This window comes from Canis lupus, chromosome 37, assembly GCF_003254725.2.
Source record: "Canis lupus dingo isolate Sandy chromosome 37, ASM325472v2, whole genome shotgun sequence".
In the NCBI taxonomy this organism is placed as follows: Eukaryota; Metazoa; Chordata; class Mammalia; order Carnivora; family Canidae; genus Canis; species Canis lupus.
The window spans coordinates 17,055,930-17,072,960 of NC_064279.1; the positions used below are offsets into that span (position 1 = coordinate 17,055,930).

Genomic DNA, 17,031 nt, shown 5'->3' on the forward strand with positions numbered 1-17,031 from the left:
CTATGTCATGATGGGTCTCTATTTTTTAGAACTAACTTTACACTTTATTTATTTATTTTAAAAAAGATTTTTATTTATTCATGAGAAATTTATTTATTCATGAGACATAGGCAGAGGGAGGAGCCAGCTCCATGCAGGGAGCCAGATGTGGAACTCAATCCCAGAACTCCAGGATCACTCCCTGAGTTGAAGGCAGACATGCTTAACCGCTGACCCACCCAGGCATCCCAACTTTACATTTTATGATCAACCTGTGACTTTACAATAGTACAGTAGCACCACAGGAGGAGGGTAAGGGTGTGGTATGGTTCTATGAAGCTTCTGAAAAATCCCAAACAAGATGAAACTACATAGACCAAGGTGAGAAGATACTATTAACCCTCTTTGGCTTCAGAGCATCTCTGTTTTATGCAGCTGGTTGCTGCATAAGTTTTTATTTGAAGAAAAGGTTTAGTTGTGAAAACCTTTTGACTACTATTAGTCCAAAACTTCATTTTAATGGAGCCACACAAGAACCCACATCTATTTCTTTTTAGGCTAGAGACTGCCTCCCTCTCAGAGATACTTATTTATACTCATATTTTATGAATATAACTGCTCTCAAGGTAAATGCATATATTGAGTAACATTCAAATTTACATTAAATTTACTTAAATTAGCATTTAAATTTAAAATAAACATCTAAATTTCAAACATTTCCCCCTGTATTTATGTGTTCTCAATTATGTAATAATATGATACTAAGTTTGGTGATCAAAAATCCTCCAATCCCAGAATGCTTTCAATTTTTTTTTCAATTTTTTTTTCTTCCATGGTTGCGTCTGTGCTAGTTTTGTGAGCGAGAGTATTCCAAGATGACGAGAAAAGTAATTTCATTAAGACATGGTGTCTAATATAAGATATTTGTTCTATCATCTAAAACAGAATTCCAACTCAAGCACCATTGATCAATGTGTATAGAACGTTATTCAGGAAATTGCTTGATCAGGAGATTGTAAAGGAAGCAAAAGATAAAGACCTGGAAATGAGAAAATGTGAAAATTCTGATCAAAGACAGATGCTTTTTAAAGATAGCCAAGGCAGGAAATCAGTAAAGGCATCAGGCCTTTTTGAACCACCCTGTCAGAAGGAGCTCTACTTCATTATACAGCATCATTCTTGTTTTTTTTCTTCATAGTGCTGATTGATAACCAAAGTTATGTTATTAATTTTGTATCTCCTTCCAGAATATGCTTAAGAAAAAAAGGGATATTGTTGATCTTTTTATTGTTTTATCTTCTGAAACTTGACACACACTTAATAAATGGTTACGGGATAGATGGATGGTTGGATAAGTAGGTGAGGAGATATAGAGATAATAGAAAGATAGATAAAATATGTGAAGTGAACCTAAGAAATAACCAGAATTGAGTAGATTTACTTTGAAAAAAAAAAAAAAAACCACCAATTTCTTGGAACATAGAATTTGAGCATATTTATTTATTATGTTTGAAATTTAGATGTTCTATACAAACAATAAATAAGATTTGAATGTGGAATCATAAAATTAAATAGCCACACAGGCAGGCTGAGGCTAAATTCAATTAAGTGATCACTGAGGAGGCCAGAACATTTTCTATTGCAGTGAATCATCTTATTTTCACTTTTAATGGCATTTTCCTTAATCTGAACCTATTCTTTTCCACTTTTTTTGCTAAAATAAGAGTATTTGAAAAATGACAAATGTGTTTTTAAAAGTGAAGAGTTTAATATTGTGTTCAATAATCTAAGTTAGATTAAAACTTTTCCTGTCCCTTTATAGGTGCTTCTTAACTTCTGCAGTGTTTCCATTATGCTCTCTCTTTCCTTTTTTTTTTTTCTTTCTTCTTTCCTTTTTTAAAACCACTTTCATAAATTCCACAGAATAAGAAGTTGTCCATTAAATCCTTTGGTCCTGTTTTGTCGTGTTCCATAAAAGTTATGGTTTGTGAATTTTTGTATGTGATGTCAAGAGTCTAATTAACTATAACATAAACTGGACAGTCAGCCTTTACCATGGGCAGCCTTTTCAGACTTGTGGAAAGTCACTGTAATAGATTTGACATTGCAAGCTCATGAGGTGTTTAACACTTATGAGAGATACATATCTCATGCTCAAATAATCAGATTCACGTAGTGGCCACCCTTTGCTATGGTCTAAATGCATGCAAATGCTTAAGTTGAGCCGATATGAAGCCGAAAGAAAGAAGAGGCTAAACTGATCCAAGCTTCCCAATTTTATAACTTCTCAGTATAGCTTCTTTATGGCTTGCACTTTTAGAATGGCTAAGTTTGAATTTTTTAAAACAGCCTCCCCGCTGCTCCTCATGACATCTGTCATGTTGCTTCACTCCTCCTTGAGAGCATGTAGCTGTCAGGGTGGCAGGAGTCAAAGTCCAGTGCTCCAATCACTGCCTGCTTCTGGCCCCAACAACTTCTATTCCTTCCCCATAAAGCTTGATCCTATATCCCTTAAGGGAAAATTGGGCCAACCTTCAATCTTTAGACTTTCAGGAACAAATGACGGCAAGGTACCTTGTTCACTTAAGTGGACAAGATGAAGACTAAATGGAATTTCTTGTTGATATATCAACATTTACCATGTCTTTCTCTCTTTCAAATTTTAATAGTATATTCTTATGTGTGCTGAGTATGAGATTAAAAATTCCCTTAATATTAAATATGGCCTCTGATTCCCTTTTTGATTGCAGGGTTCCCAGCAGTATTTGTTGTGGCCTGGGCTGTGGCACGAGCAACTCTGGCTGATGCAAGGTGAGTGAAAAAAGGAGAAGTAAAGAGAGAGCAACAGATTTTCTCAAGACTCAGTCTTCCTGCCTGGAATTTACACTTGCTGCTATTATTGATCACATGTCCCTTTAGGGATGTCATGTAGGAAATTACCTTGATGTGATTGTAGCCTTTGATACATCTCAGAGGACAGAAAGACTCATGGACCTGATCAGGAAGCTGGACCTCTTTACTTTATAATATCATTTTAAATGTATTGTGAGAAGCAAGGGGAAAGAGATGGGTAAGTTAATACACAGGAATGATGCCAGCATGTGGAAGGGCCACACCACCTGAGTCCTGGGATGGGCAATATTCAGATCTCTTCTCTCCGTTGGAGCCACATCAGCCTTTCCCACATAATGTCTGATCAAAAATAATGTTTTTATTTATTGTTATTCCATTAGAAAGTAAGATTTATCCTTTCATTAATCCTAGCTAATGATATTTATCCTCTCAAGTTGGTGGAGCCTTGATTCTGCTAAAGTTAGAGCTTAAAAATGAGGCTGGAGAAGAAATGGGGGCCAGAATCTTCCAGACCTTTATAGATCATACTAGGATAGTTGGTTTTTTTTTTTCAGTGATAATGACAATAAATTTTCATTTTGTAAAGATCATTTCCAGTACGTGGGGGAAAGATTGGAGAAAAATAATAATAAAGATGAAGCCAGCAATTTTGAATGATACATTCCAGGCACTTTCTAAGGGTTCTGCAAATAGTAATTTAATTGGACTTCATTTCAGCCCTATGAGACTGAGGCCAGAAAAGTTGTACCTGGCATTGTGTAGCCATGAGTGGTAGAGAAGGAATTTGTCTAGATGATGGGGCTCCAGAGTCACTCAATAAATACTATGAGCAGACTAGAGGTTTCTATGAAGATCAGTAGTATTTGTTTTCTGTGGAGGAGGAATGTTGTAGAGGGATTCTTTTACGATACCCCGACAGCTGCTCACTCTTCAGTTGTTTAGATACCCCTGATAATGAGGAGTGCACCATGGGCAATGCCCGTTGTACACAGGACAATTTTCATTATATCTACCCTTTGTCCTTCTACCTGTTGTAGTGCTTCCTATTCCCTTAATCAGAAATAGTCCATTGCCTATCATGGACTTTTCAATAGTTCATATTTTTTTTGCTGAGATACGAGTTCAAGCTCGTGCATTTGTACTGCATGGAAGTGTACAACGTTACTAGCACATGTGTTTCTCATTCACATGATAAAATTATATCTGCATTTCGTGGTGTTCAGAAAGGGAAACTATAACTACAAGTACTCTACCATTTCAGGATGTTTCAGATGCGCCACTCCCGCATGTAAAATCTCTCTCAAATTACTGCATTTTGTATGTAGATTCTATAATTATCCCTTTCTTATATACTATCTTATTTCTCTTGATGTGCATGTGTAACTGTCAGATTAAAAAAACCAATTGAATTACAAATGGGCAGGAGTGAAATTCTCTGTTTTATAATAGAGAACTCTCCAATGCTTGCGGATCAGTTCTTAGGGATCTATTTAGCCACTTTCCTCCATTTGTTGAGTGTCTGTTTAGCAAAGAGAATGTTTGACTCCATGCAAGTTGTGAGTTACTAGGAAATGTATATTCTCATCCATTCGTTAATTGGCAGTTTTGGTGTCTCAGCCTTCCCATTTGTAAAATGAGAGTATTCCTGGCTACGAGTAAGATTGAGTTTACAGGGGGTAGATTTGAAAATCGATTAAATCCCATTTATGAAACGGCTTTGTAAACTCCAACTTCTATACAAATGTTACGTTAACAGTTTAGGGTTAATGTTATCAACATTATCATCATTGCTGTGTATATACAATGATACTGGAAATGTCCAAGAAAACATATGTCTGCTAATTGATTTCTTGGAAGTGGTGGGTTGAGTAAGCAAAGAGGTACTAGATAATGCTAAATAATTTTACCATGAGATGTAGAACCGTGTAACAGATTTGGAATTTTAGAGAAAATAAATCCTAAGGCATTTTTTTGGTTCAATCCGCTGATTTGAAAGATGAATAAAATGAGCCCCAGAGACATCAGGTTGCATCTTCAAATCCTGTAGCAATTTTGACCCATTCATTTTGAATTATGCATTATTGTCAGTATTCTACAATGTGTAATAACACAGAATTACTAGAACTTCTGAAAGTGAGAGAACTTTATCATTCCAGTGATAAGAAAAATGAAGTATCAGGTGCACCACATTTATTTGTTTATTTATTTATGATTATTTCAGAGAGAAAGAGAATGAGTAAGGAGGGGAGGGCAAAGGAGGAGGGAGTAGAGAAGCAGGCACCCCACATTGAGCATGGAGCCTGTCATAGGGATCTATCCGTAACCCTAAGATCATGACCTGAGCCAAAACAAGAGTCAGAGTCGGATGCTCAAATGACTGAGCCACTCAAGTGCCCCCAGGTACACCACATTTAAAAGGTAACATTTTTTTTTTTTGTGGTTCTGGAAATGTGGTTTTGAATCTTGTTGCTATAAAAAATAAACAATATTTATATTTCTCTACCACTAATAGTATGGAAACTAGGACCCATTACACATTTTTTTTTTAAACTGGTTTGGGCGTTTTCTGAGATTTCTTTTTGTCTACTTATTTTTATTTTTATTTTTAAGACTTATTTTTTAATAAGTCTTTTTTTAAAATTTTATTTATTTATGATAGTCACACACTCACACACACACAGAGAGAGAGAGAGAGAGGCAGAGACACAGGCAGAGGGAGAAGCAGGCTCCATGCAGGGAGCCCTACGTGGGATTCGATCCCGGGTCTCCAGGATCGCGCCGTGGGCCAAAGGCAGGCGCTAAACCGCTGCGCCACCCAGGGATCCCTGTCTACTTATTTTTAATAAAAAGCTTGGGACTGGAATGTTCAGTAAAACTTAAAATGCTACTTAATTCTCACTGCCTATTTGCTTTGCCAATTTATTCATGAAAGTTCTTTATCATGTCTCAGATGCTGGGAACTTAGTGCTGGAAACATCAAGTGGATTTACCAAGCCCCAATCTTAGCAGCTATCGGGGTAAGTGTTAAAATCCTGTGTCATGGAAAGAAAGAAAGAGGATGCATATTAAACTGCTGCTAAAATGGAGAGACAGTGTGTCTCTCACTTTGTTCTGCAAAGGTTTAGGAGACTCACATTACAGCAATAGCTGTTGGGAGAGTCTGGGCTGGGGATCATATCCATTTTTGTGGCTGGCACTGAGATCCATGCAGAAAGGACATCCTTCCCTTTAATCAGCAAGCACATGGGTTCAATTCAGGTCTTCAAAATATCTGTGAACATTTACATGTTCAGGCAATTGGAAGGTCTTTAAAACCTTTCCCCCTTTACGTCCATTATGTTAGAGCTCCACTTTAACTTTCTGATTACTTGGTAGCAGGTCAGGAGGAGAAGACAAATAGCCAGAGAACAGAGGAATTACTGAGAAAGAGAAAAATGATAGTATGATTCATTATAAAGGATTGACAAAAGCTCTTACTTGGCAAACGTCCCTGAGGAGTTAAGTTAATGCCATATGGAGACATATCCCACAGAATCCTGTCTAATAGGTCACAGGAAAAAGACTGAAGTAAGCAGTGCGTATTGTGTGGATCTTTTCTGCCTGTAGTATTTCACCTGCATATAACATCTGTGTTGTGAAAGAAAACAAAGTTATGCTTCTTTGTGTCTAACACAACTCTTTAAAATGTTTACTCTTGACTTCCCTTGAAGATTTTATCTCATTAGCTTCTCCATGGTTTGATGAAGAAATTATACTTGTAATAATTCAAGATTATAAACATCTTAAAAAGAGGACTTATGTTCCCATATTAACTGTTAAATCACTTGAAAGTAATGTGGCAGCCTAATTTTTAACTTTGTCTTTGTTCTCCAGTTTCTTGCTTTCCTCAGTTTGTTTTCTGTCTCCTAATGCATCCCCAGGTTTGTCATTATGTTGCCATGCTGGGTACAGAGGGACGGCTATATTAATGGGACTGAGATTTTGTAAGATCAATCCAGAATCGGAGAAAAGCTTATTTATCTCATAGGAAAAATGCGGAAAGAGAAATAGAGAAGCATGAAAGGGATTCTTCATTTCAGAAGCCCATTGCATAAATGTTTATAGGGGGAAATAAAATATGGAACACTTCCAGAGAGGCTAGTTTGTATCCTTGCTAAAACAGCCTGTTAGCAAATTAGACCTCATTTTTATGTCCTATGAGAAGCTGGAAATGTACTGTGGATAAATGAATGAATAACTTAAATTTGTGAACTCTTATCATTTTAATTTTAATGAAGTGCTGCTATCTTAGTCTAGTGATAAACCACCCCATCAAACCATCAGGTGATAAACTATATCCCTGGGGAACATCAGTGAACTAAAAAGACAGAAATTAATTTTATAAAGTAGCATCTGGTGTTTACTACCCTGATTTCCCTTTTATCCACTGATACTGTATCATCATCTGTGTTGCCCAGCCTTTCAGTTTCTTTCCTCCTTGTTCATCCTCCACTATGTTTGCTTGTCCATCACTTACTATCCTCTTTTTAAGGGGATGACTCAGGTCTTACTACTTTTTTTGTGTGCCTGGGTACATTGTACTGAAATTGTGAAATAAGAGATAATTAAATATTATATGAAAATATAGGCAAATTTAAAAACATTGAGTTTTCATTTGATGAAAAGAAAGTATGTGTTAAAACTCCAAGAGATCCTTTTAAAAATTAAGAATTGAAGCAAAGGACAGGAGACAAAAGTAAATTATAGGATGTCTTCCATTGAAACAGTTGATTTTTTATCCAAAGCTTCGTTTTTTTGTTTGCAGATCCTATTCACATTGTCAACATGGATGAGAAGTCTATATGCTGAGGTTTCTAAATTGCAAAGAACAGCAGTAAAGTTAGGTGGTTATAGAGGTTCTAGAAGATTCCCTGTTGGAGAAATAGAGCTAGAAATGATGGTATACTCAGCGCATAAGCATTTTGAAGAAAACTTAGATGGAAGCCATTTTCGTCTTCCTGAACTAAATGATGACAGCTCCAAAGCAAGAATTCTTAAATGTTTTTCCAAAATCACAGCATCCATTTAATCTAATAATATCCTAGTCATGATCTCAAGGTCGTGAGATCGAGCCCTGCAGGGAGTATGCTTGAGATTCTCTCTCTCTTCCTCTCCTCCTCCACCCATGTGCCTCTTTCTCTCTCTCTCTCTCTCAAATAAATAAGTAAATAAAATCCTTAAAAACATTCAGAGAAGATTCAAGAGCACCTTTTTGTTCATTGAGTTACTGTTTTAGTATTGCAATTCAGTTATTACAGTTTTGTTTAAAATCCCCTCATTTTACTGTAGAATCAGTCTGTAAGGGAAGAGATGTGCCCGAACTCCATCCTACTGTTTTGAATGAGGTGCTCCTTCCTCTCAGCTAGCTGTTCAGTGTCCTGAAGCCAGGAAGGACGATGCAAATAATAACAATGGACACTGCATTGTATGGGTACTGTTCTGGGTACTTTATTTACACAGATTTATCTAATCTTCTAAATGAGGAAACTGCCCAAGGTCACACAGCTAGTGAGAGGTGGAGTGGGATTCTAACTTCAGGTTCAGTATCCCTACCCAGTGAGCTTCCTGCACTTACAGTAAAATCCAGTGTCCCAAAATAGTCTAGAGAAGACCCTGTCACTCGTGCCTGCATCCTTTACTTGCAATACCTCAGCCACGTTGTTTTCCTTTCAGTTCCTTGAATCTGTCCACCGCTGCCTCCTCAGGGCTATTCCCTATTTGGTGCTGTAGCCCTGGAAGCTTGGGATGTGCTTCCTTCTATTCCTTGCTGTATTTTTAAATTATATTATTTTTTAGATTTTATTTACTTGAGAGAGGGAGAGAAAGAGAGAAGGAGCAGGGGGGAAGGGCAGAGGGAGAGGGAGATACAGACTTCCAGCTGAGCAAGGAGCCCGATGTGGGGCTTGATCCCAGGACTCCTGTATCATGACCTGAGCCAAAGGTGGATGCTCAACTCACTGAGCCACCCAGGGGCCACCCCTTCCTTTTTTTAGATTCCTGTTCCTCACTTTAAATGCCACTTCTTCATTGTGGTCTCCTTGATGCATCCAGTCTAAATTAGCTCACCTATTATAACCCACAGAGCAAGGTGAAGTTTTTCCTTCTCAAGATCATCACAATGTAAAAAACTTATTGTTGAATGTCCATCTTGTGCACTAAGCTATAAGGTTTATGTGAACTACAGCCATATTTTCCCTAACCTTCTAGATTTCTAGTGCCTAGCAAGCTTTCTGGCACATAGTGGCCACTCATAAATACTTGTTGAAAAAATAAAACCAGTATACAAAGTAAATGCCTTGGGGAACTGGTAAGAGGGAAGAGGTGAAATTAGAGCACAAAGCAAAGTTCTGTATGATTACAGAACCCCTGAGTCCATTCCATGCAACCTTTTCATTTCTAGAGACAGAAGCTAAAGCCCACACATAAAGGTCACACAGCTAGTGTGACAAAATAAGACTACAACCACATTTTTTTGGCCATGTTCTTTTCATTTGCACTCCAAAACATGTCAAGATTGTTTGAATTTATGGGAAAAAAGATCTTTCCATTTTTAAGGCAATATTTATAGTTTTTTTTAATATATTAACTCTGGATAAAATATTTGTTTTTCAAACTTTTATGTAGTATGGTTTATATAAATAGATATGCTCCATATATGCTATCAAAAATTATTTATCAATAATTTTATTTATTTAAATTTTTTTAAAAAGATCTTAAATACTATAGAGAGACAGCAAGAGAAAGTATGAGAGAGCGAGCAAGAGCGAGTGAGAGGATGGAGGGGAGAGGCAGAGGGAGAAACTCAAGCAGATGCCCTGCTGAGAAAGGAGCCCGATACAGGGCTCCATCTCCTGATCCTAATATCATGATCCAAGCTGAAATCAGGAGTTGGATGCTTACCTAACTGAGCTGCCCAGGCGCCTCACCAAAAATTTTAAGTATAAGTTTAGATCCCTCACTTATTTCTGGCTTTGGATATTAGAATAGCAGAAATCCTATTAATTGGAATTTTGTGTATCTGGGAGTAAAATCTGATAAAATGTGAATAGAATTTCTAAGCAATATAGGAAGGAGTTTGTAAAGGATAAGCATTTATAGGTTCTAATTTGAAGAAGTCCTATCAAGAAAATTGAATTTTAGATATAATCATAGAATTCAGTATAAACTTAAGAGGAACCACTTGACTTTGAAATCATGAAATGTAAAGTTATCGCACTGTTGTTGTCTGTGTTTTGTTCCTATGTGTTAAAACTATGCTTAAGAGAATAGAGTCATTAGAAAACATTAATTTTTGTTCTGAAAATAAGTATCTGCAAATATAACGATTTGTTATTCACCTTGCAACACTTAATGTTGATTTGAGGATAATTTTTAAAAATTCTTCTAGAGGGTTTAGAGAGGGCATCTCTCATTCAATCAATTATTCATTTACTCATTTAACAAATCTTGATTAAACACCAAGAACATTGTGGGTGCTGTGTGAGGTAACGGCCGGATACGGTTTGGAGACAGACACCAACCCTGAAGTTTAAGCAGAGTGGGTGAGGCAAAAACTGAAACATGACAAGTGCTGGGTGGAGCTGGAAGAGCTTCTGAGAAAAGCTGACATTCAGCATGAAACCTGGGAATGCGCTAACCTGAGAAGGAAGGGAGTAGGAGAATGATCCAGGCAAAGAGGACTCTAGGAACAAAGTCTCAGAGCTAGCCTAAGGGGCCAGAGGTTTCAAGTCTGAAATTTTGAGTTGTTTCAATTCATCTGTGGTTCATTTTGAATACATCTTTAAATTTTTAATTGAGAAAGAATCTAATGTTTATATTTGCATTATTTAAAAACCATATTTGCATAAAATTTATTCTCTGTGTGACTGGTTTTAATGCTTGAGAAGTGGTCATTTTATTCACCTTCTCGGTTTTTTATTTGTTTTATCTGTACTTTGCCTGAAAGAGACTAACGTTAAGCAAAATTTTACAAGGAGTTCACAGGAGAGATACCATGACTCTCTAAATAGTTTTCTTTTAGAATTATTTCTACATCTTTTAAAGCAAAATTTAAAATCTCACCAGAAGTTTCCACCTGGTTTTGTTCTTTTTTGTTCCACTTGCCCAATGTATAATATTATTTAACAGGCTCAGATCTTCCTTTAGTACAGGGATTTTCCTTTAACATTTTTATTGATCTGTTCAATTTATCATAATCTTTTCTACAGAGAGAGAAATAAATCTGCACGATGACTCTCAATTCCATGTTACCCATGAAGGCATGTCTCTCTTCATCATACGGGTCTTTGTTCTTTATCTTCCCATTTGGGGAGAGTCTTCAGTGGTTTTCTACATTGCTGAATGTGTTCTCTTGCTTTGTTAAATCTATTGTTTGCTGTTTCTAATGTTGATTTTAAAACTTGATGATATTTTAGATTCTTTACAATCTGTTCTTAATCCATCCTGTTCTTTAATAAATTTCTGTTTCTGGGGCACTTGGGTGGCTCATTCGGTTAAGCACCTGCCTTTGGCTCAGATCGTGATCCCAGGTTCCTGGGATCAAGCCCTGAATTGGGCTTCCTGCTCAGCAGAGAGCCTGTTTCTCCCTCTCCCTCTGCAGCCCCGCCCGCCTGCCCTGCTCATACACTCATTCTCTCGCTATCTCAAATAAATAAAACCTTAAAAAAAGAGCATGTGTGTGCATGGTATATTTTGTTGACTGATCTTTTAAAGCATCATAGTTTACTGAATCTTACATTTTTCTTAATTCTTTCCATAATCCACTTCATTGTCCTTAAATGCATCTTCTTAGCTATTTAAACTTATGTATTGGATGTGTGTATCTTCTTTAGTCAAATTTCTGCCAGTTTTCAGTATTTATTTAGTGTGGTTTACTGGCCTGAGAACAGAGTTCCTGGTCATGGGCTTTTTTTTTTTTTTTAATAGGAATGGTGTTTAGGGTTGGCCCATCTGAAGCCATCTATAATTCTTCCTTTTCCAGGGATAGGAACTGACCAGTGACACTCTCCAGCTGGCACTGCTTCCATAGCACTGTCAGCTTCAGCTCCTACCCCTTTGTCCTTTGCATAGTAATTATACAGCATTGCTTCCCACCATTTTCACGCCCAGCTGCATCATATTGCCAGGGGCTGTGGTTGTAGGGAGTGAAATAGATGGGGCATGACATAATTGGCCATTCAAAAAGGAAGCATTGATGTGATATCCGTGAGCAGCTCTCATCCTCTTATTGAAAAATATTCCGTCTTAAGCCAGATGTTGGAATGGGTGAGGATGAATGGAGATTCTCAGCTCTCATGTTTTGCATCTTTTTATCATCCTGAAGAGAAGGTATAAGATGGTGGTTAAGAATTCACATTACAGACTCACATAGTCATGGTTCAGAGTCCTCCAATAGCTGGGTACCTTTGAGCTGGTGTTTTTTTTATCCATAATAAAGGGACATAAAAAATGCTTGTCCCATAACCGTGTGTGCTAAACTCGAGGGCTCCATAAATGGCAACTCTTACTAGCCTGAAGAATCCTTCCATCAGTTCACAGCACACCTCTGTCCTTCCTCCAGAGTATGAGACTCAAGACTCTGCCCCTAGTTATTATAGAAAGCTGCAAAATTAGTGAGAGGTGAGAGGTTCCAATAGTGTAGTCAGTAGTAGGATGGCAAAGAAGGTGGCAGGGGGTTAAGGAGGGGCTGATTCAGTTGATCATCTGTATCAAGTGGGGCACATGAATTACCCAACAACTCAAATTCTCCAAATTCCAGAAATGGTTGAAAACTCTGCAAGACATCTTATTTCCAAGAATGAAAAACTTGATGATTCCTCTCTTCCTGCTCTCTTCCTGCACTTTCTGGACTGCAGACATCTCCCTGAATATAGGGACTCCAAGAGTTCAGGCTTCCACTTCCTTATGACCCTAGATCTGGAGATCTTTTCTTTTTATTCACTCTTCACTCCCCTTGAAGCCTTCAAGCCTCCACAAGTTATCCTACCCAAACTTTCCCTCCATTTTTAAAACCAGAACTTGATTGTCACTGGGGTGCTCACACCTGTAATATTTCAAATTCAATCTAATTGCCTACACTGGGGGCCTTTTCTCATCTAGCATCTAGTTTGTGTGTGTATCTGAGAAGTGGGTTTAAATAATTTTTTTTTAAAATTGAAGTATAGTTAACATAGTGTTATATTAGTTTCAGGTGTACAGCATAAGGGCTTAACAATTCTATACATTACTCAGTTCTCATCAAGATAAATGTGTTCTTAATCCCCTTTATCTATTTCATCCATCTTCCCACCATTTTTTTTAAAAAAAAAAACCTTATACTTCATTCAATACTTTTCATATGTCATAAGAGGGATAGTATCCCCCAAACAATTCTATTATTCCCCTCCCTAAAATAGATACAGAAGCTGGAAATTCATTTCAAAAAGGGCAGTTGGCTATATTTATATAATAACTATTATCCTTTCTCCTGCTAGCCTGCCACAGGACTTTATCTAAACTTTGGTTTGGAAATTCCCCATGGATTCTTACAGATCATCCTCTGGTATTCTAGTTTCCAGGGCTGTTGATACTTTTTATCTCTGTGTTTTCATGAGGGCAATTCAAGAATCACTAATTGTCCAATATCTTATCTCAGAGTCCCTCATTCACATTTATGGAATAGGTAACTTTCTGCTTTTGAATACGAAGAAGTTCAATTTGTATAAATTTTTATAAACATCTTGAAGGCTGACTTAATAATTCTTTGTAATATTACCTTCTCTTTCAGCTCAATTTTATTCTGTTTCTGAATACGGTTAGAGTTCTGGCTACCAAAATCTGGGAGACCAATGCAGTTGGGCATGACACAAGAAAGCAATACAGGTAATGTAACTGCAGGACAGGCACCCACCAAAGGAAATATCTGGGTTACTATTTAAAGAATAGATATTAAAAAAATAAAAAAAAATAAAGAATAGATATTGATCGATCTGAAATTTTTGTTTGGTTTAATTGAATTTAATTGAATTTTAAAAATTAATATGAATTTTCATTTGGTTTAATTGTGCAATTTATCTGAAAAGTGTATGTATTTTATGAAAATCTAAGTAATCCAAAACCTTCTTAATGTGCTTAAATTTTAAGTATTAAGTATATTTATTTTATTTTATTTTTTTTAAATTATTTATTTATTTATTTATGATAGTCACACACAGAGATAAAGAGAGGCAGAGACATAGGCAGAGGGAGAAGCAGGCTCCATGCACCGGGAGCCCGACGTGGGATTCGATCCCGGGTCTCCAGGATCGCGCCCTGGGCCAAAGGCAGGCACTAAACCGCCGTGCCACCCAGGGATCCCAAGTATATATATATATATATATATATATATATATATATATATATTTTTTTTTTAATCTGTTCTTAAAAAAAAAAAAAAAAATCTGTTCTTAGCAGATTGGGATTTTCCCATAAACTATGTGACTTCCCGGAAAGTCTCTTGTGGATGATCTTGGCAGACAATTTTACCTGTGTTCTTAAAATAATGTCAAAACTGAAAATACCAAGAAAGTAGATTTGCTGTGTTGTTTCCAATCTGTCCATCATACTGGCCCGTACCAAATGTAAATTTTTAAGATTATTCCGTCTTTCAAGAAGGAAAGGGCAAATTGAGTGTTTATGATCATCATCAAACTATCTTGAGGGTATACACCTTTTTCCCAATGATCAGTTTAGGAGTTCTGAATAATAGCAGCCTCTATCCAACTGAATACACATATCCAGTAGTCTGGTGGATGTGGATTGATCTGTATAACCCCAAAGCAATCACTATTTCTGTCTGGAACTGTTATGAAATGCTATCTGAGACACAGAAAGGAAGAAACCATAGTTGGCATTTGGTCCTGTGTCACAAATGTTCTTGAAGCCCTTTGTTGAGTCATTTCCCTCTATGTTTAGACAACATTCACTGTCAGGCAGAAAAGATGATGGGTATGGACTGAAGTCTGGAATAGGATGTACAGTATGGACAAACCAGCAGCAGTAGGCTCCAGTCATTTGTATTGTGCTACAAGCAGTAGTGTTATAAAGTAAATTGCGCCTAAGAGTTTACTGTGAATGGCCTTTGCTATATTCATATAGCATGTCTCATGTCACATTCCACTGATGAAGACAAAGGCCAAAGGATGATAGAACGATGGAAAATGTAAATAGTTTTCAGTCTTCTCTGTAAAGAGGAACAGTACAAAGGTTTTTGAAAGCTGTTTATTTCTCTAGCTCTGAATAAAAAGCTCCTTATTTCTCTAGTTCTGAATGATATGAACTTGTACTTTCAGTTGAAAGTTAGTCAAGAGATTTGAAAAACTCTGGAGAGAACAAAGGGTGAATTATCTTAAAAATAGTATAGACAATATTTTGAATTCATTCATGCGGGATTATTTCTCAGAATAATGGAAGAGAAAAATTTATCAAGGACTAAAATAGTCTAGTATTCAGAATTCAGAATAAATTTTAAGGAATCTGGGGCCCAGAATTTTTTTAAGTTTGGAGTGATTAATTTGAACAGGGTTTAGACTAATAATAGGGAAAGTATTTTCCAGCCAAAAACATTAAAAAAAAAATAGCCAAAACACATTAAGTATTCTTACTAATATCTAAAGTTAAGTTACAGATAAAAATATTGCGAGGAATGACTCTTTTTGGATAGGAAAATGTGAGTACTTACTTGGTAGTGAATTGTTCAATTTAGTATTTAATTTCTGAGGCCTTAGATTACCAAGTTTAAATAGCTTCTCATTTTGTAAATAAAGAAACCTAGAAAAGTGTAATTTGTGTCTCTGTCCCAGTGAAATTCTACCTATGAGGTTTAGCTGAGTATTTAAATTTATACCCACTCATTTTTGTACCTTTAAACTTATATTTCATTTAGTTATTACCTTTGTCAAACAAATGTTCAAATATCAAATATTCTTGCTAACAATGAAAAAATATATTTATTTATATTATATTTATATTTCCAAGTAGTAGCATCTAAAACAGTTTTTAAAACACATTCCTTTGCAATGAAAAAATATATTTATTTATATTATATTTATATTTCCAAATGGTAGCATCTAAAACAATTTTTAAAACACATTCCTTTGCATATTACTCCCTGAAAGACTGAAAACATCTTTCGAAGTTGAGTCTCTCCCAGTAAGCATGCGCATACACAAGACTTGGAATAAGTACATGGTATCCCTGCGTTGATATGATGGTTTAAAAATGAAATAAACTGGGCAGCCCTGGTGGCATAGCGGTTTAGCGCCACCATCAGCCCAGGGTGTGATCCTGGAGACAGGGATTGAGTCCCACATCCGGCTCCCTGCATGGAGAAGCACTCCCTCTGCCTGTGTCTGTCTCTGCCTCTCTCTCTCTCTGTGTCTCTCATGAATAAATAAATAAAATCTTAAAAAAAAAGTTGAAGTGAATTAATACGAAAGCTTTTAAGAAACTTTTTATTTTGAGAGAATTGTAGAATTATATGCAGTTATAAAAGTAATACAGAGATTAAATAACACATACACATAATAGAGAGTTGTAAAAATAATGCACATATATGTAATATATAACATATATACCATTTACCCAGTTTCCCTTGAAAGTGATATTCTACATAACTGTAGTTCACATCAGTTATTTAAAAAAAGTATTAGGGGGGATCCCTGGGTGGCGCAGCAGTTTAGCGTGTGCCTTTGGCCCAGGGCGCAATCCTGGAGACCCGGGATCGAATCCCACATCAGGCTCCTGGTGCATGGAGCCTGCTTCTCCCTCTGCCTATGTCTCTGCCTCTCTCTCTCTCTCTCTCTCTGTGACTATCATAAATAAATAAAAATTTTAAAAAAATCTTAAAAAAAAAGTATTAGGGGTGCCTGGGTGGCTTAGTCAGTTAAGCATCTGCCTTCAGCTAAGGTCATTATCCCAGGGTCCTGGGGTCAAGTCCTGCATCAGGCTCCATGCTCCATGCGGAGCCTGCTTCTCCCTCTCCCTCTGCCTGCCACTTTCCCTGCTCCTGTGCCCTCCCGCCCCCCGTCAAATAAATAAAATCTTAAAAAAAAAGATTGGTGTGTAAAAAATTAAATAATTTATCAGATTCAACAACAGGACTAATGCATTTTTTTTTCTCTTTTAAATGACAACTCAGTCCCC

At 36.7% G+C, this 17,031-nt stretch overlaps 1 protein-coding gene across 3 annotated transcripts in view; it reads left to right on the top strand.

Annotated features, from left to right (window-relative positions):
• The window catches only part of PTH2R (parathyroid hormone 2 receptor), a 143,999-nt gene that overhangs the window by 51,689 nt on the left and 75,279 nt on the right, over nt 1-17,031 (top strand). For all 3 annotated transcript variants that reach the window (XM_049106577.1, XM_049106578.1, XM_049106579.1), the window contains exons 8-10: nt 2,730-2,790; nt 5,783-5,849; nt 13,637-13,731. In XM_049106577.1, the coding sequence (XP_048962534.1) occupies nt 2,730-2,790; nt 5,783-5,849; nt 13,637-13,731 (223 nt within the window). The remainder of the gene's footprint in view (nt 1-2,729; nt 2,791-5,782; nt 5,850-13,636; nt 13,732-17,031) is intronic.